We start from the raw sequence: 20,189 nt of genomic DNA on the forward strand, positions 1-20,189 counted from the left end.
ACAAAGTTATAAACCATTTATTATTATGACTGGATGCCACAGATAGTAGAGACAAAAAAATGTACATATTTGTATGTGTATATGTGTGTGTGTTCTAATCATCCTCAAAGAATTTATAAATTTCCATTAATAAGCAAGAATTTCTAAAGTACCTAATATAAAAGGCACATTTTGATGAAGTGTTCCAAAGAACATCTGTATGAAAAATAACATTACATAAAACATGGGTGGCGCCTGTGGCTCAGTGAGCAGGGCGCTGGCCCCATATGCTGAGGGTGGCGGGTTCAAACCCAGCCCCGGCCAAACTGCAACAAAAAAATAGCCGGGCATTGTGGCGGGCGCCTGTAGTCCCAGCTACTTGGGAGGCTGAGGCAGGAGAATCGCCTAAGCCCAGGAGTTGGAGGTTGCTGTGAGCTGTGTGATGCCACGGCACTCTACCGAGGGCAATAAAGTGAAATTCTGTCTCCACAAAAAAAAAAAAAAAAACTCTTTACAAGTTCACATATTAAAACTTATATTTGAAAGACTATAGAATTTAAAATAAGTTATAATTAAAGTTCCTACTCTTCTCACAAGTTTATTTTCCATATATGTATATTAAAATATTATACATTAAGAGAAACTAGCCTAGGTCTTTATTACATCTCTAAGATATAATTATGAATTTTAGATTTTTTAAATCTAAATATGTTCTTAATTTCCTTTTTATAATATCACAATAAACAAATTAAATGAGTTTAACTATGAAGGAAATAATTAAGAAATCTGTCTTTCTAAAATTTTTTTTGCCTCCTTAGAGGAATTTTAGGTGACCCTAACGGGTGTTAAAGCATCTGACCCAAGACAAAGCTAATGAATGACTGAATTAACAAATCAGTTAATATTAAAAGATACCCTAAATATACAAAAGATGAGTAGAACAATCAAGCTGAAAGAAGTTGTTCTGTGAAAATCTTTATAAAGTCACATAATCTTAAAAACATAACTTAACAATGAGACTGGTCGATATTTACCTTTTAATACAATATACTTTTCTTTATTTTCCTCTAAAACTCGCTGCACTAGTTGCCTAACTATTGCAATAAAATATCAGGTTTTCCAAACCCATTTCCATAGACATGATTCTGTTACACAAAAATTATTTCTGGCAATCTCAAATTCATGTTTAACCTTTCTTTCCTTCTATCACATCCATCAAAAAATTCAGAATATTTTCCCTTCACAGAGTTTTCATGTCAGTCTTACGGCTTAAAATATCTGTGGTAGGCAAGATTCCTTGATTCTCCATTAAAATACAAGTCTCAAAAATCTCTAACATTTGGACACGTCAAGAGAATGAGAAGACAAGCCCCAGACCCGAGAAATATCGCAAACACAGATCTCATAGAGGACTGGTAACTCACACATACAGAGCACTTACAACTTCTGAGTAAGAAAACCGCCTAAAAGTGTGCAAGTGGTGTACAGACTCCTCCCTGAAAGACATATATATCTAGATGGTAAAGAGCATAAAAAAGCTCAATATCCTGTATCATCAGGGAAAGGCAAATCAAAAAACAAGATACCACCACACATCTACTGGAACGGCTGAAATCCAGAAAGCTGTCCCCACCAAATGCTGACCAGAAAGAACATGGAGCAATGAGAACTCTCACTGCTACAGAACTGCACTTTTTGGAAGACAGTTCAGCAGTTTCTTAAACCATTAAACCTCCCATTATTATACAATCTAGCAATGACATCCCTTCGTGTTCACCCAAATGAGTCGAAAAGTTATGTCAACACAAAACCTGTACACAGATTTTCACAGCAGCTATGTTCGTAATTGCCACATAAATTAAAACTCAGAAGGAACCAAGACATCCTTCAATAAACCATGGTTACAGCCACACAGAGAGATATTACTCAATAGCTAAAAAGCTGCAAACCATGTCTTTTCTTCCAAAAAGGAACTTTAAAAGCATATTACTAAGTGAAAGAAGATCTGAAAAGGTGGCATACTTTGTGATTCTAACTGTACGACACCGTGGAAAAGGCACAACTATGGAGACAGGTAAAGGAGTGGAATTTCCCAGGAGTTGGGGGAAAGGAAGGAAGAATGAATAGGCAGAGTACAGAAGGTATTGTGGGCAGTGAAACTACTTTGTGTGACGCTGTCATGGCACTATACCTTTGTCAAAGCCCAGGTACAATACAAAGAGCCCTAACATAAACCATAGATATTAGTATATGGGGTATAATTGTAACAAATATACCACACTAAAATAAAATGTTAATAACAGGAAACTATAGGGATAAGAGGGAGTGAAAAGGGGGTACAAGGAAACTCTTTTAAACTTTAATTTTTCGTAAACCTAAAACTGCTCTGAAAGATAAAGTCTGTTAATCACAAATTTATGTTAAGCTATATGAAAATGCCATTTCTATAGGTTAAAAATGGCTGAACATGAATGATTTAAATGATGTGATAACTAAACACATTATAATGAGAATACTACATTATAAAAGTTACAGGATACAGCCAAGATACGTAGCCATATATATTAATATGTACATACATATGTGCTTTCATTATTAAACATACAAAAATTATTAAAACTTTTGTTGAGCTATAAAGCACCAACAAGCTTCCTGAGGACAGCTGGCTTGTTTCTTCTGGAGTGTGGAAGTGTGCACAAGACACACTCAATATATGCAACCAAGACACTAGGAGATAAGCAAAGCAAACTAAAAGGAAATGAAAGAAGAAAACAAGTGAAAGGAGACACGAATTACAGAACTGGAAAATAAAGTGCAATAAATAAAGAAATATAAGAGCTGGCTCCTTGGAAACAAATAAACAGTAAAACAAGTGCATGTCTGTCTCCTCAACGGTGCTAGGGGAAGGTGGGGATGGGATGATAGCAGTAGAAGATAGGGGCTAAACAGTCAGAAGCACTTTAACATAAATTTTCTCTTTTAACCCTCACAGCTCATATAACAAAATTAATTCCAGGTGGATTAAAATTCAATCTTAAAACTACACCTATCAATTGCAATTGATAGGTCTTACTTGGATACATGAACAAACAAAATGCAGAAAACAATTTTTTTTAATCTGTAAGAAACATACTTTATTATTTTTTATTTTAGGTTAATGTGAAGATACAAACAACCAGGTCACAATGTTTGAATTTGTTAGAGTCCCTCTTATAGTTGTGCCCCACACCTAAAGGTGTACCAGACACCCCTTACATTGTGCCCATCAAGTGGGCAGAAAATTAAAAAAAAAAGACAATTATCAGCCATCTGGGGAAATTTAAACACTGAATATTTAAAATAAAGAAATTACTTTCAGGTTTTTCAGGTGTAATAAGGGCCTATTTTTTTAGGCCCTTTAAAGTCCTTATAGCTTTATATGCTGAATATTCATAGATGACAAGGTTTGATGGGATTTGATTTAAAATAACTGGGATAGAAAGGGGGAAAAGAGAGGTCTGTGTGAAAAAAGACAAGCATGAGTAGTGATGATACATCCTGGGTGATGGGTACACCAAGGTTCATTCACGAATGGATTGATAAATTGTGGTATATGTACACCATGGAATATTATGCAGCCTTAAAGAAAGATGGAGACTTTACCTCTTTCATGTTTACATGGATAGAGTTGGAACATATTCTTCTTAGTAAAGTATCTCAAGAATGTAAGAAAAGTACCCAATGTACTCAGCCCTACTTTGAAACTAATTTATGGCTTTCATATGAAAGCTATAACTCAGTTATAACCTAAGAATAAGGGGACGGGGGGGGGGAGAATGGGCAGAGAGAGGGTGATTAGTGGGATCATACCTGCAGTGCATCTTACAAGGGTACATGTGAAACTTAGTAAATGTAGAATTTAAATGTCTTAACACAGTAACTAAGAAAATGCCAGGAAGACTATGTTAACCAGTGTGATGAAAATATGTCAAATGGTCTATGAAACCAGTGTATGGTGCCCCATGATCGCATTAATGTACACAGCTATGATTTAATAATAAAATAAAAAATAAAAATTAAAAAATAAAAATTTTAAATTTTTCATAAATAAAAGCGACAAGAAAAAAACTATAAACTAAACCAAAATGAAAACTAAAATGATGCCCAAATTTATAATGAGAAAAGATAAATTAAAATTACACTGAGATGTCCTTTTCTCATTTACCAGACTGACAAAAAAACTCAAGTATCCCAAAGGGCACTTTCATACACCATGAAGTTTATACAACCCTGAGGTAGGCTGCATGAGAGTCGAAGGTACCCAGGTCCTAATCCCTGGAACTTGTGACCATCACCCTGTGTAACAAAAAGAGCTTTGTAGATGTCATTAAGTTAAGGATTCTGAGATGGAGAAACTAACCCTAGATTACTGAAGTGGGCTCAACGTAATCACAAGTGTCCGTATAAAAGGGAAGCAGACACAGATTTGACTTCAGAAGCAGAAGAGAAGGTGGTAATGTGAGAACGAAGAAGAGATTAGATGATACTATGCTGGAGCTCTAGAAGCTGGAAAAAAAGAAAAGGATTCTCCCCTAGAATCCCTAAGGGAACACAGCCTAGCCAGAATCTTGACTTCATCCTAGTGATACTGATTTCAGAATTCTGATCTCCAGAGCAGTTAAAGATGAATAACATGAGGTCTGGGAGAACCCAGCCATATCTGGTGCGAGGACCTCACCCAGTCATAGGTCAGGGAGCACAGGGAGAAGGTGGTGAGCTCCATACGGCATATGATCCGGAGTGGTGGAATTCTGACAAATTAGGCAAGTAATTGCCACCAGCTGGGAATGGCTGTCCCACCATACAGGTTCAGGAGGGGAGGAAGCCTTTCTGGAGTTTTCATGGTTGAGGGAAGCTGCATGTTGAGTAGAAAGCTGAGAACAGTGGGCAGACTCTAATAGTATACAGCAACCAGACTCGAATGCAGGTTAGAGAAGATCTGCCATAGATTTGATGGCTGGTGAGGCTGACATACTGAGAAGGTCTGTTTCTCAGTATGGCAGCAGGCAGCCATTGTGGGTAGGTGTGAGAAGATCTTAGCGGGGGCCTAACGCATGGCTGTCTGCCTGCTGGGATCAGAATTCCACTCTCTGGACAGGTTGAGGGACTCCTGCACACCACAAGAACTGGAGTCAGGGGGCACTGTGAGACCTGCCCCTGAAGGATTCTTGAGCTTTAAGATCCCAACCCGGCAGGGTCTGAATGCTGAGGAAATAATGGAGTGATCACTGAAGGCAACTAAGTTTGGAATAATGACCACAGAGGTTGTGGTGCTGTCTCCTAAAAAACCACAGTGTCACCTGGTCTGCTGGTGACACACTGCAACACACTATCATCAAGATTTCTGGTGAAAACAAATGAGGCAGTGAGAAGTAAATAGAAGGACAAGAAGATGAACAAGAAAAAAGACTCATGATGAGGAACTAATAGAAAAATTCAGGCAACATGAGAAACAAAAACAAGGGACCATGAGGCAGCTACTGCCTCCTATAAAGAAATTAATGGATGGGACAGAAAGGGAATTTAAAATATGGATGATAAAGACAATAAAAGGAATAAATGAAAAAAATGGAAAGAACCAAAAGTCAGATGAGAAATATGTAGAATATAGGAAGGATACAGTGGAGCTTAAGGAAATGAAGGAGACAACCAGGGAATGTAAAGATGTAGTAGAAAGTACCAAAAATAAGTTAGACCATGGAGAAGAAAGAACCTCAGAGCTAGAAGATAAAATTTTCAAGTTAACACAGGTAGTTAAAGAGGCAGAAAAGAAGAGAGAGAAAGCAGAACAAGTGCTTAGAGAACTATAATACCCCATGAAGTGTTCAAACATATGAATAATGGGGGACTCCGTAAGGGGCAGAAGATTGTCCCGAAGGAATGGAAGCCCTACTGGAGACTATCATAAATGAAGCACCATTGGAGACTATTATAAATGAAAACTTTCCAAATTTTACACACTCCTTTGAGATGGATATTGAACTAAAGGTCATCTAAACTCAAACAAAGCCTCTCCAAGACACATTGTAATGAACCTGTCCAAAGTCAAGATGAAAGAAAAATTCTGCAAGCAGCCAGGAGCGCAAGCTGACCTATAGAGGCAGAGCCATTAGGACCACAGCAGACTTTTCAATGGAAACCTTCCAAGTCAGAAGAACATAGTCATCCACCATAGATCACAGCAACCTCCAACTTGAACTCAAGCAGTCCTCTTGCCTCAGTTTTTCTATTTTTAGTAGAGCCAGGGTCTTGCTTTTTTGTTCAGGGTGGGCTTGAACTTGTGAGCTCAAGCAATCCACCCACCTTGGCCTCCCAGAGTGGCTAGGATTACAGGTATGTGCCACCGCACCAAACCTACCTCCAATATTCTTAAACGAAACAATTTTCAGCCCAGAATTCTGTATTCTGCTCAACTGAGCTTCAAAATGGATGGATAAATCAAATCTTTTGTGGATATACAAAAGCACTGAGGAAATTTGCCACAACAAGACCAGCAGTACAGGAAATACTTAGACCTATTCTCAACACTGATTGCCACAATGGACCACCAGCAAATACCCAGAAGCTAAGGGTCAAAACTTAGCTTCCACAATGGAGCAAAGGATAAAACTACACAACAGACTTTCATAAAATAAGATGAATAGAACTCCACCACACTTATCAGTTCTCTCAGTAAATATCAATGGAATGAATTCACCACCAAAGAGGCACAGGCTAGTTGAATGGATAAAAAAGTACAAGCCATCCATTTGCTGTCTCCAGGAGACACACCTACCCTTGAAGGACAAATCAAGACTCAGAGTGAAGGGATGGAAAACAGTATTTTAAACAAATGAGAATTAGAATAAAGGAGGGGTTGCAAACTTATTTTCAGATACAAGCAAATTTAAAGCAACTAAAGAAAGACAAAAATGGACACTTAACACTGGTCAAAGGAATAACACAACAAGAAGACATTTCAAGTTTAAATATTAATATACCCAACTTAAATGCTCCCAGGTCTATGAAACAGATCTTGATGGGTCTGAGCAATATGATATCCCATAACACCATAGTAGTCAGGGACTTTAACATCCCTTTGACAGAAGTGGACAGATGCTCTAAACATAAACAAAAATACAAAGGACTTAAATGTGACCCTAGAACAACTGGAATTAATAGACACATACAGAACACATTATCCCAAAGCAAAGGAATATACATTTTTCCTGTCAGCCCATGGTACGTGCTCCAAAATTGACCACATCCTAAGATACAAATCAAACCACAGAAAAAATTAAAAGAATAGAAAGAACAGAAATAGAATACTTTCTACCTTCTCAGACCACAAGGCAATAAAGGTGGAACTCAACTCCAACAAAAAATGTTCATCCCCACATAAAGACTTGGAAATTAAACAACCTTTTGCAGAATAATAGTTGGGTTCAGGAAGAGATATAAGAAGAAATTGTTAAATTCCTCAAACAAAACAACAATAAAGACACAAGTTACCAAAATCTGTGGGATACAGCAAAAGCAGTCTTAAGAGGGAAATTTATCACATTAGATGCCTACATTCGAAAAACAGAAAGAGAGCACAACAAACTCATGAACCATTTTATGGAACTGGAAAAAGAATAACAATCTAATCCCAAACCAAGCAGAAGAAAAGAAATAACCAGAATCAAATCAGAGATTAATTAAATCAAAAACAAAAGAATCATTCAGAAAATTAACAAAACAAAAAGTTAGGTTTTTTTCCAAAATAATGAATAAAATCGACAAACCTTTGGCCAGATTAATAGAAACAGCAAAGTAAAATCTTTAATAACCTCAATCAGAAATGATAAAGGGGAAATAAGAACAGATGCCACAGAGTGCCACAGAGATACAAAAGATCATCTCTGAGTACAAGAAACTCTATGCCCAGAAATTTGACAATGTGGAGGAAACGGATCAATAACTGGAATCACACCCTCTCTCTAGACTTAAGAAGAAACAGATCTCTTGAACAGACCAATTTCAAAAACTGAGACCAAGGAAACACTAAAAATCTCCCCCCCAAAAAAATGCCCTGGTCCGGATGGTGTCACACCAGAATTCTATCAAACCTTCAAAGAAGAGCTTATACCCACACTGCAGAAATTACTCCAAAAAAATGAAGAAGGAAGGAATCTTTCCCAACATGTTCTATGAAGCAAACATCACCCTGATACCCAAACCAGGAAAAGACCCAACTAAAAAGGAGAATTTCAGGCCAGTTTCACTAATGAATATAGATGCAAAAATTCTCAACAAAATCCTAGCCAAAAGATTATAGCTACACATTAAAAAAATCATTCATCAGGCAGCATCTGCGGCTCAAAGGAGTAAGGTGCTGGCCCCATATACCAGGGGTGGCAGGTTCAAACCCGGCCCCGGTCAAAAACTGCAAAGAAAAAAAAAAAAAATCATTCATCACGATCAAGTAGGTTTCATCCCAGGGATGCAAGGCTGGTTTAACATACGCAAGACGCAAGTCCATACTTGTAATTCACCATATCAACAGAAGCAAAAACAAAGACCATTATGATCCTCTCAATAGATGCAGAAAAAGCATTTGATTCAGCATCCTTTTCTAATTAAAACACCTAAAATTTAGGCATAGGTGGCATATTTCTGAATCTGATCGAAGCCATCTATGACAAACCCAGTTAATATTGTACTGAATGGAGTAAAACTGAAAGCTTTTCCACTCAAAAAAGGTTGTCCTCTATCACCACTACTATTCAACATAGTGCTGGACATCCTAGCCAATACAATCAGGCAAGACAATATTAGCCTGGATGGAAGTGGAATACATTCTTTTTAGTAAAGCATCAGAAGAATGGAGAACCAGGAATCCAATTTAGTCTACTCTAATATGAAGGCAGTAGATGAACTAACACAAGGGGGGGTGGGGGTGGGTAGCGGAATGAGCAAGTCAGGAGAGGAAAGGAGGGAGGAAGATGGGGGTCACAGTGTATGACCACACTTCCTGGGGGTGGGACACAATTACAAGAGGGACTTTATCTAACAAATGCAATCAGTGTAACCTAATTCTTCATACCCTCAATGAATCCCAAACAAAAAGAAAAAGAAAAAAATATGAGCTCTGATAATTAAATTTGAGAATTTGCCACCATCCATTTAACATGGGCAGCACTGTACAAAGAGCTCAGTAAGGTTTTAAAAGTTGGGTAAGATGCTTGGTATATCAGCATTTCACAGCTATGTTCATGTTGAGATGGGTGGTGTCTTGCTGAGAAGTGTCCATTATTGCTGTGTTTGGTGTGCCATTGTGAGAATGTCAGAGCTTGGATTACTTAACTAGAGGAACGAACAAACATCAAATTTCTTTTTGTTTTTTGTTTTTGGCTGGGGCTGGTTTGAACCCGCCTCCTCTGATATATGAGGCTGGTACCCCACTCCTTGAGCCACAGCTGCTGCCCAAACATCGAATTGCTTATTAAATTCAAGAGTGGAAGTGAAATCAGGGACATGTTAGCCCAAACTTATGAGGATAATGCCATGAAGAAAGCAGCAGTGTACAAATGGATTAATCATTTTTCTGAGGGGAGAGAAAGTGTCACTGATGAGAGCTCAGGGTAGCCAGTAAGGAGCAGAACTGATGAAAACATTGCAAAAATTAGCCACATTGTGACACAAAATCATTGGCTGACTGTGAGAAGCATAGCAGACCAAGTAAACATTGACAGAGAAAAAAGAAAATCTTAACTGGAAATCTTGGCATAAGAAAGGTGTGTGCAGAAACGATCCTGAAGGAGCTTGACAGTGAAGAGACGCCAAGAGCTCATAGGGCCTGGTCTGCGAGGGAGTTGTTAGCCAGTAAACAAGTAACTGCCACCTGACCTGGCCCCCAATGACTTTTTTTATTTACTCAAAGATAAAGAAAATATTAAAAGGAAGACATTTTGATGGCATTCAGGATATCATGGGTAATACAACAACAGAAGAGTTCCAACAGTGCTCTGAAGGGTGGACTAGGTGCTGGCATCAGTACACAGCTTCCCCAGGAGAGTACTTTGAAGGTCACCATAGTGATATTCAGCACTGAGGTATGTAGCACTTTTTCTAAGATGAGTTCATGAACTTAATTGCCAAACCAAGTATGTTATTTTAAGCCACCAACTTGGTGATACATTATTACAGCAGTCATAGGAAACTAAATACCAATACCTTAGGATGAAAATTTGGCAACAGAAAAATTACATAAGCAGTTAAATCTTTGGCCAATGATCCCAATTCTAGGAATCCAATCTATAGATTTACCTGTAGAAGTAAAAAACAGTAAAATTATTCATCATGACATTATTTTGTAAAAGCCAAAAGACTAGAATAATTCAAGAGGCCATGAATGGAAAAAGCTAAATAAGTAATGGCAGAGAGAGCTGATGGCTCATGCCTATAATTCTAAGCACTCTGGGAAGCCGGTGGCAAGGCGGGGAGGGGAATGCTTGAGGCCAGAAGTTTTAGACCAGCCTGACAACATAGCGAGAACCCAGAAGAAAATAAATCATTTTATCATAAAGAATCCACATTAGTTCATCACAGCTCAATTTTCAATCACCAAGATGTGGAAACAATCTAAATGCCCATGTACCCAGGAATGGATTAATAAACTGTGATATATGTATACCATGGAATATAATCCTGCCATAAAAAAATGGTGACTTTACAGCTTTTGTGTTAACTTGGATGGAGCTGAAACACAGTCTTCTTAGTAAATTATCACTTATGAAAAAGTAAATATCCAGTGTACTCAATACTAATACGAAGCCAGTAGATGATCTAACTCATGCCCACAAAAGAGAAAAACTCATTTCAATTCAAGTTGGGAGGGAAGGGAATTGAGGGAGGGGAGAGAAGGAAGGGCAGGGGTTGGGATGTTCCCTCTCAATGGGCACAGTGTAAGAGTATATGGCATAATTTTTGGGTGTGGGACACAACTATAAGAAAGACTCTACCTAGGGTGGCGCCTGTGGCTCAGCGGGTAGGGCGCCGATCCCATATGCCGGAGGTGGCGGGTTCAAACCCAGCCCTGGCCAAATTAAAAAAAAAAAAAAAAAAAAAAAAAAAAGAAAGACTCTACCTAAAAAACTCAAATGACCTGGCTGTTTTCACCCTCACATTAAATGGGAGGGGAGGGGGGTAGAGAGGAGGGGAAGGAAGAGGACACTATTTTGGAAGTCTCCAATTTTTCCCTCCTTCATTTACTCTGCCATTAACTTACTAAGCCTTCATTATTTTAACACGTGAATTATGACACATTCCAAGCTGATTTCTCTTGCTTCTACCCTGTTTCCCCGAAAATAAGACATCCTCCGAAAATAAGACCTACGTACAGGAAAGATAAGATGTCCCCTGAAAATAAGACCTAGCACATCTTTGGGAGCACACCTTAAAATAAGACACTGTCTTATTTTCAGGAAACAGGGTATATATAGTCACAACTGCCTTCTAAAACAAATAATCCCTAGTCTCATCAATCTCCTAGGCACTAGAGAAATTAAAATATATACAGTAGAACCTCTATAGTTGACTAACTCCCTACACTGACCTCCTCCTTAACTTGACCTAATTTTCACAGACTGGACGTGCACCACATGTACTCAATGGAAGTTCCTTACGCTGACCACCTCCGGATGTCGACCAGTTTGTTACAGTTCCTTGGGTTGTCAACTTAGAGGTTCTATTGTATATATATGGTTCCTGTTCACATATAAACACATATATATAAATATATATAACCTAAAGAAGACAGAGATGAGAACTCAACCAAGAATGTAATGAGTACCAGCTAAGCTCAATAGTATGAATTAAGCCCCATGATTTATTTCATGGGAAGAGTCCTATCAAGAAAAGCAGTTTAATCAGAGATCAGAGGCCTTGAGGTCAAGGATGTGTCATCAACAAGACGTCACAAAAAAAGAAGCTTCATGTGATGAGGGTCTGAGCTACAGCAAGGGCTAGAAATGGAGATGTTTAAGAGACATTAGAGTTTCATGAAGATTTCGATACATAAAGTTAAAAAGACCTGAGAATTCTTGACCAAAATGTCAAGCTTGGTTGACTGATAAGAAGAAAGGCCATTAACTGAGAAAGGAAAGAGAAAGAGGAAGCTGTGTTATTGTTTTTGAGTCCTAATACGTCTCACTCAGAATTGAGATCTGCTAACTGGCCCTGTATTTTCTTCTAAATAGGCTTATCTCTACAGCAAACATTTCTCTCTCTCCCATCTCTCCATGAGAAGCTTAGCAGCATTAGTTAAGCCTACTCAAAGCAAATATACAATACTTCAAAATCTCTATTAATAGATAGCAAAGCAATCATTATGTTTTACATAAATTACTAATATTGAATTCAATTAGAAAATAATTTTTTATAAAGTTTTCAAAGACCTTCTTAAATTATATTCAATCTCACCTCTGTCCATAATGAAGTTCCTCGTCCTAAGGATTCCTCTTGTTTCAGAGACATGAGAAAAGTCGAGACATCAGAAAGTGACACTTTTTCCTAAACAGGATGGAGGAGTTTTACTCACTTTAACATTTTTACTTGAATAAAATAAAATAAAATCACTATAGAAGCAAGTAAGCATGCTACTTAAAGGAGAATATCATTAGCTAAATCAACTATATTTAAAACTATGTTTTAAGAAGAAAATATTCAGGCGGCGCCTGTGGCTCAAGGAGTAGGGTGCCGGTCCCATATGCCAGAGGTGGCGGGTTCAAACCTAGCCCTGGCCAATGACCAAAAAAAAAAAGAAGAAAATATTCAACTTTTAAAATGAAGGGATCAGTCATAATCTTTATTTAAAATGAAAAATTATTTTTAAAATATATTTTCCTTAAAATGGAGGTTACTATCTTAGAGAAAAGATGGTCACAATCCAACCCCCCCATCCCCCCAAAAAAAGATACCATTCTATAAGAAAACACTTCCAATCAAAAAGCAACTTTTTTCAAAGCCACAAAAGGGACCCTTTGCCTAAAGAAAAACCATCCAGGTCTTTCATTCCTTTGAAATAAAGTATTAATATATCTTGAATTAAGATATCCTGCTCCAGGCTATGGCTCAGCAAAACTATTTACAGCCTGTTTAGCAAATAAAGTTTGCCATGTGGCTCAAGGAGTAGGGTGCCGGTCCCATATGCCAGAGGTGGTGGGTTCAAACCCAGCCCTGGCCAAAAACCACACACACAAAAAAATAAATAAAGGCTCTTTCTAAAAAAAAAAAAAAAAAAAAGTTTGCCATGGACACTGCCATACCCATTTATTTATAAACTGTCTACGCTGTTTTTGGCTACAATGGAAGAGTTCAGAAGTTGCAACAGACAGCGTACAAACACTGGGGAAGCTTAAAAAATATTTACTACCTGGAACGTCACAAAAAAAGTTGACCCCTGCTCTAAGCAATAGTAATTATTAGAGCTCTGTGAATAGCAGAGAATAAAGATAGTATATATTCCTTGGATGTCAATATACTGGAAAATGAGGAAGAAAAGTATGAAAGAAAACTAGGCACCTGCTCCCAGAGAGCCCCCACGATGTGTTTAGTTCCCAGGAATGACTTGTGACGTCACAGCTGAAATGGTGAGATGCTGTCCACCAGGGAAGCTCACTAGAGGCTCAGTGCCCGGCACTTCAGGACCCAGTTACGAAGGCACCTTTGCTTTCCATACGCTGAAATTCCAGACTCCTATCACTTAAGGTAGTATAAATGCTCCCCAAGTATGTGGTATCACAGGCCTGCTATGTTAACTCATTTTTGCACACCAACTAAGACAGACTTGTAAATGGAGTACTGAATAATAAACTTACCACATCTAGCAAATTCATAGCTGTTTGAAGAAGATAGCATTGAGCTGCCCCTCGCAATAGAATCTGATGTGTGATCATTGTGCAATGAATAACATCCCTGTCATCAAAACACAAAAAATGCATTTCTACCTTCCCAAAGATAATTCTAATAATTTGTAATTACTGACAAGTTGATTTATAACATCTGCAATTTCTAAAGCAACAGGTCACTGTCAGAATTTCAAAGCTACTATTTTCCATTATGGCCTCAAGTGGAGCTCAATTTTAACATGCAACAAATCTCTTTAAAATGAGCCTATAAATAAGGTGATTTTAGAGCAAAACTTCTATATTTTTGAAATAATTTCTAATCAGTATTATTGTTTGATATTTTACTTTTCGTTTTCTACTTATTGAGGTAATAAAAAAGGCCTACTGGCCTTAAAGTGTCAAAATCCAATAACACATATTTTGGCCCATATTTTAAATTAAGTTAGCAATTCATAAAGCAAAATTGGTTCAATTATATGAACAAATATTTTAAATTAATTCCTTTTTATATAAAATTAGGAGCTCAAATGTCCCAATGCTAATACTGAGTAAACCACTAACTACAGACTAAAGCAGAGGGACAAAGACTATATATTGACAGAAAATCATGCAAAATAACCATATATGAACATATACCTGAGAGCAAGAAGCCCTTCTATACCCAGGGCTTTAGATCTTGGGACATTTGCCAAAGCCTTTGATAAAAACAAAATGGGAATAGCACACCAATGTCTACTTGTCATCTTCTGAATAAACTTTAATAGGAAACTACCTGAAAGACAAAGTTTTAAAATATTATTGTTGCTGATAAACACATAAGAAGGTGCTCAACACCATCAGTCTATGAGGGAAATACAAATCAAAACCATAACGAGATATCAAAGGACAGACACTGAGCAGTGCTGGGAAGGATGCAGAGACACTGGAACCCTCGTACACTGCTAGTGGGACTGCAAAATAGTGCAGCTATGATGGAAAACAATAAGGCGGGTCCTCAAAAATTATTATACCACGTGACCCAACAATTCCACTGGTAAGTATAGACCCAAGAGAATCAAAAGCATGTGCACCATCAAAACCCTGCATGTGAATATTTATGGCAGCATTTTCCATAATAGTCAAAAGTGAAAACGATTGAAACGCCTGCCCACTGATGAATGGATAAACATGTAGAACAGCTTCACAGCAGAATTTTATCCAGTCATAAAAAGGGGTGAAGTACTGACACATGGGTGAACCTTGAAAAAACTATGCCAAGAGAAAGAAGCCAGACATAAAGGCCACATCCGGCATGGCTCCATTTACGTGCAATGTCTAGAATCCACAAATCTAAAAACACATAAAGTAGATTAGTGGCTGCTGGGAGCTAGGGAGAAAAAAGTAGTAGAAGTGGTTGTTAATGGACGTGCGGTTTCTTTTTAAGGGTGATAAGAACATTACAGAATTTGGCCAGGCACGGTGGCTCAGGAGTTCCAGACCAGCCTAAGAAAGAGTGAGACCCTATCTCTACTATAAATAGAAAAACTAGCCAGGTGTTGTGTCAGGCTGTTTGGGAGGCTGAGGCGAAAGGATTACTTGAACCCAGGAGTCTGAGGTTGCTGTGAGCTATGACACCACAGCATTCTACCCACGGTGACAGACTGAGACTCTGCCTCAAAAAAAAAAAAAAAAAAGAATACTATGGAATTAGTGGTGATGGTTATACGACTTTTTTTTTTCTTTATTTTTGAGACAGAGTCTCATGCTGTCGCCCTGGGTACAGTGCCGTGACATCACAGCTCACAGCAATGCCCAGCTATTTTTTTTGTTGTTGCAGTTGTCATTGTTGTTTAGCTGGCCCAGGCTGGGTTCGAACCCACCAGCCTTGGTGTATGTGGCCATCACCTTACTCACTGAGCTACAGATGCAGTCCACAGCTTTTTGAAAATATTAAACATCACTGAATTGAATGGTTCAAAAGCGTGAATTTTATGGTACGTGAATTGTATCTCAATAAAGCTATAAGTAAAAAATCCATGTTATTTTAATTTCATTTCTACTTACCATGATAAGTATTCAACTATATCACAGAGATTCTGATAACGTGATGTTACATTTTTAAAAAGTTAAGAGAAAAGACGTATCTCTTATGGTCAGAAGCCGTTCTTCTGTTTGAGATGGGAAGTACTGACAGAAACTTGCCTCTAGTACAGGGGACCTTAAACTGCGGCCCGCAGGCCACAGGCAGCGGTGTGATTGTGTTTCTTCCCATTTTGTTTTTTTACTTCAAAATAAGACATATGCAGTGTGCACAGGAATTTGTTCATAGTTGTTTTTTTTTAAACTATAGTCCGGCCCTCCAACGGTCTGAGGGACAGTGAACTGGCCCCCTGTTTAAAAAGTTTCAGGACTCCTGCATCTAGTATCTGCAAATAATAATGTTAGATCTTTCTCACAGACTTTATTCACTTAGATCTAATCACAATATTGTTATTTCTACTTTGAGAGACAAAGGGATGGGGTTTCATTCTGCTTTCTCTGCTAATGTGTGATTTGTTAAGAACTCTGGAGTTATGCAGTTAGTGGGCATGTCTGCTGTTTTTTGAGATCATCACTATAGGATGACTTTCAAGAAATCTTCAGAAGCTCCTAAAAAGATATGTGTTTTATATCTTCTGAAGTCCCTACCACAAAGCTAGACATACAAAATATTTTCAACGGAATTTGGTGACTGAAAAAAAAAATAACTAAGAACTGTGGGTAAACATCTGAACTGCTCGCTCTCCTGTTTGTACTAAACAAGTCTGATAAACCCCATCTTTTAACTAACACCTCACTAGTGATATGAGGAAGGTAACAATGGTTACGATTCCACTTTGGTCTGCCTGGTCCTGAACCACAAACATCAGGGACTCAAATTCTAGGAAGTGCTGACCAAGGTATTTCCCTCTGGCGTGCCACCAACACGGGAAGCACCAGGTGACAATCACTCTGGCGTGCCACCAACACAGGAAGCACCAGGTAACAATCACTGGGCCCAGTAGCTTGAACCTCTGAATTCTAGCAAACTGAAGAATGGCTCTAACAGTTAAATTATATCTCTATAAACTATTTTTTTTAAAGCAAAACAATCAATATCCTATAAATTTAAAGTTATGATATACTGACCACATTGTCCACGACTTCTGAATCATTAGTCACCTTGTTACCCTATTTATAGATTTAAAAAAAATCTACTTCATATCCAGGGACCCTTTCAAAACCACAAAGATGCAGAGTAAGTCTTCTGCTGTTCAGCAAATAAAAATCACTGTGCTTTTGTGTTTTGCTTAGCAAATTACCTCATCAGAAAGAAAAATAAATCCCCAACCTAAACAAGTGAGACAGGTCTAGGATACAGAACGATCCTATTTATCCTTAAATAAAACAAGCATATTTTTCTTTCTTATGAGACAACTTGCCATTATGGATACTCTATTTGTAACTCTTTCCCCAAACCAGGCTCTTTCTTCAATACGATTTGCTAATTCTTAAAACTGAATAGTACATAATTAGAAAAAATAGCTAAACTATAGCAGCACACCTTCTCAAATTACTTACATGCTACTTATGCCAATACTGGCAACGTTACACACAACGGCCAAAGCGTACTCACAATTTTCCAGGACATGTACCTTCTGACACAATGTGCATACCCTGGAAAAAAACTATTTTGAAGATATTGATCATAATAGTCATACAATGATGCTTATAACCAATATGCTAACAAAAAATAATATAAGCTAATAAAGTTAAAAAAAAAAAACACCTTTTTACTGACACATACTCTTTATTTCTTCTGGAAGAAGAGAAATATAAGTGACTAAAAACTTCTGTAATTTCAATCCCAATGCAGAACCACTTCCTATCGGGTGGCCTGGGGACCTACAGACAAACAGCGGGGGAAAGCAAACATGTAAGATCTATTTACAAGTAAGGATGCTGAAACCAGTCTAAATGGACTATGACCCAAAGGTTTTTCAACAATAACTCAAACCACCTTCTTTTTCTGAACCTGCACATTATTTTTCAGTAAAATTATGACAATGTTTCTGATTACAGAAACATCAGGAACTTTTTAGAAAAGGGACATGGCTGAATAACCTATTCTAAGTAGGCCTGGCTTTCCTTTTCACGACACTTTACACATACATGAATCTTGCTAAACAGTACCATAAATGATAACAACTTAAAATGGTATTTTAAATATTTTAATGTTTCTAACATATAATCCAATGACTAAATCTTTAGGTCTAAAATACAAGAAATAGCTTTCATAGCAAAGACATATATTAGTAATAAACTACTTGTGCAAGAGCATTTAATTGTAACCGCCACTAAAGTCACATTTTTCTTTCTGTTATACGCTTCTGCTGGGAATGTTATCTGCTAATTGAATACATTATAGAGTGCTAGAAAACCGAAGGCGTTTCACCATAAATGTGTCTGTCTTTAGAAAGCACGAAGATTTTTTCATTGGTTTTACTGCTCTTCAGCTGTCTGCTTCAGAAAACTATTCAATAGTAATGAATTATTTGAAAACTAAAAATAATTAGCAAATTAAGCATTGCTAAGCTCTTTTCATATTTATTAACAGGAGTATATATTAAGATGACTTGGCGCAGACTGGTGAGGAGGGATTTTTTTCTGCTTCGAGGCATACCAAACGGAAGACTCACAACTATTAATTTAGTTAATATTAGAAAGACAACAAATGTAATTTCAAAAGAGAAGAAATTTTTTTTCAAAAGAGAAATTTTTGAAGATACAATTCAAGAGTACAGATAAAGTTCAAAACAATGAAGCTAACGTGCAATCCTGACAAACTCTTTCTCACTGTCAACCTTTCCAAAGGGTAAATGTGACAAATAAGTAGATACAATATGACCGTCAGATACAGCCACTGCCAGATCTCGCAAGGAAAAAGGTTAGAGTGAACCTTGTGGTATTAAGACTGAAATGTGATGTATTGGTGGGAATTCATGGTTCTTAACATGGATAGATGGACAGACTCGGGGTTAGTCTGGTCAGCCCACAGGGCTAAGCAAGCAGATACACCCATGCACACACTCACGGAGAGAGAGACAGCAATTACACCAATGTGGTAAAACGTTAACATTTGGATAATATGGATAAAAGTAAATGAAAATCTCTGTATTACTCTCATAACTTTGCAGTAAGTCTAAAATTAAGTCAAAAGAAAAAGGAAAAAGTTTAAAGTGTTCATCACCCAAAGTCATTACAATTTCCAAGAGAGCAGAAAGCAGGAGAAGGGTAAGAAAGTAAGTTATAAAAGACACAAAGCCCAAGAACAGAGGCGCTCAAAGCAGGAAAGGAAACGAGAAAGGAAGACACTTGATACAAATAATAGAAGGCAAAGAACTGAAAACACAGAAGGGACCACATCGCTAAAAAAGGCTGCCTGTCTATTGGGCAACATACACTAAGTGCCAAACACATTAAACAATCTGGTCATGTCTGATATCAAATGTGTATTCAATACATACTACACTACATTACAGCTAAAGGACATAGTGTTTATTTACCTGCTATAGAGAGAGCACTCTGAAAGTACATCCATTAATGGTCCAACAACAAACTAAAAAAAAAAAAAAAAAAAAAGACATGTAATTAAGTTGTAATTGCAATTTGAAAAAGTCAACCTGCCTTGAACAGGCTCGTAAGCAAGGCTGAACTTGTATGCTATACATTGATTCAGGGATGGTTTTGTAGGGTAACCTTAATTCCACCAGAATGACAAAGTAAGTATAACATTTTCCCACCTACTACATATTAAGAAGACGGCTCATATGTTATGTCAGGAAAGAAGAGAGGAGCCAAAGAAAAAACATGTGCCAAAAAATAAAGGTAGTAACAGGAAAAAAAGAAACTTGAGAGAATTTAATACCCTCTACCTAGAAAATAAAAGGTTAAAAACTATACTTAAAAAAAAAATTACTAGACACTCATCAAAAAGTTAACAAGAAGTGCAGAAGAATTCTTAGGAGACTGTCGAATGATGAGAATGCACATCAAAACAGTACGGCATGTCCTGAGACAAGGAGGAAAACTGACCAAGGGTGCTACTAATTGAGAGGGAGGGCACTCCACCTAAGGAAGTGACCCTCTGACTCATATGACACTGTAACTTAAAACCACAGCGGTCATTCTGTCTCTTCACTTTGTGTAGTTCCTGACAAATGGAACAATAGATTCCCATGAACGTAGTTCAGAAGACAGTCTCTGCTTAATACAGCAGACAACAGTCGATGAGTCAGAACT

The 20,189-nt window shown here is 37.6% G+C and overlaps 1 protein-coding gene across 4 annotated transcripts in view; it reads right to left on the reverse strand.

The window, feature by feature from the left end:
- The window catches only part of TARBP1 (TAR (HIV-1) RNA binding protein 1), a 91,289-nt gene that overhangs the window by 59,057 nt on the left and 12,043 nt on the right, over nucleotides 1–20,189 (reverse strand). For all 4 annotated transcript variants that reach the window (XR_008383090.1, XR_008383089.1, XM_053605775.1 and 1 more), the window contains exons 5-9: nucleotides 19,454–19,506; nucleotides 17,695–17,792; nucleotides 14,526–14,661; nucleotides 13,860–13,956; nucleotides 12,463–12,552 (exon numbers count right to left, since the gene is read on the reverse strand). Coding sequence is in view for 2 of the 4 variants with exons in the window: in XM_053605775.1 (XP_053461750.1) it covers nucleotides 12,463–12,552; nucleotides 13,860–13,956; nucleotides 14,526–14,661; nucleotides 17,695–17,792; nucleotides 19,454–19,506 (474 nt within the window). In the remaining 2 variants the exon portion in view is untranslated. The remainder of the gene's footprint in view (nucleotides 1–12,462; nucleotides 12,553–13,859; nucleotides 13,957–14,525; nucleotides 14,662–17,694; nucleotides 17,793–19,453; nucleotides 19,507–20,189) is intronic.

This window comes from Nycticebus coucang, chromosome 10, assembly GCF_027406575.1.
Source record: "Nycticebus coucang isolate mNycCou1 chromosome 10, mNycCou1.pri, whole genome shotgun sequence".
Classification (NCBI taxonomy): domain Eukaryota; kingdom Metazoa; phylum Chordata; class Mammalia; order Primates; family Lorisidae; genus Nycticebus; species Nycticebus coucang.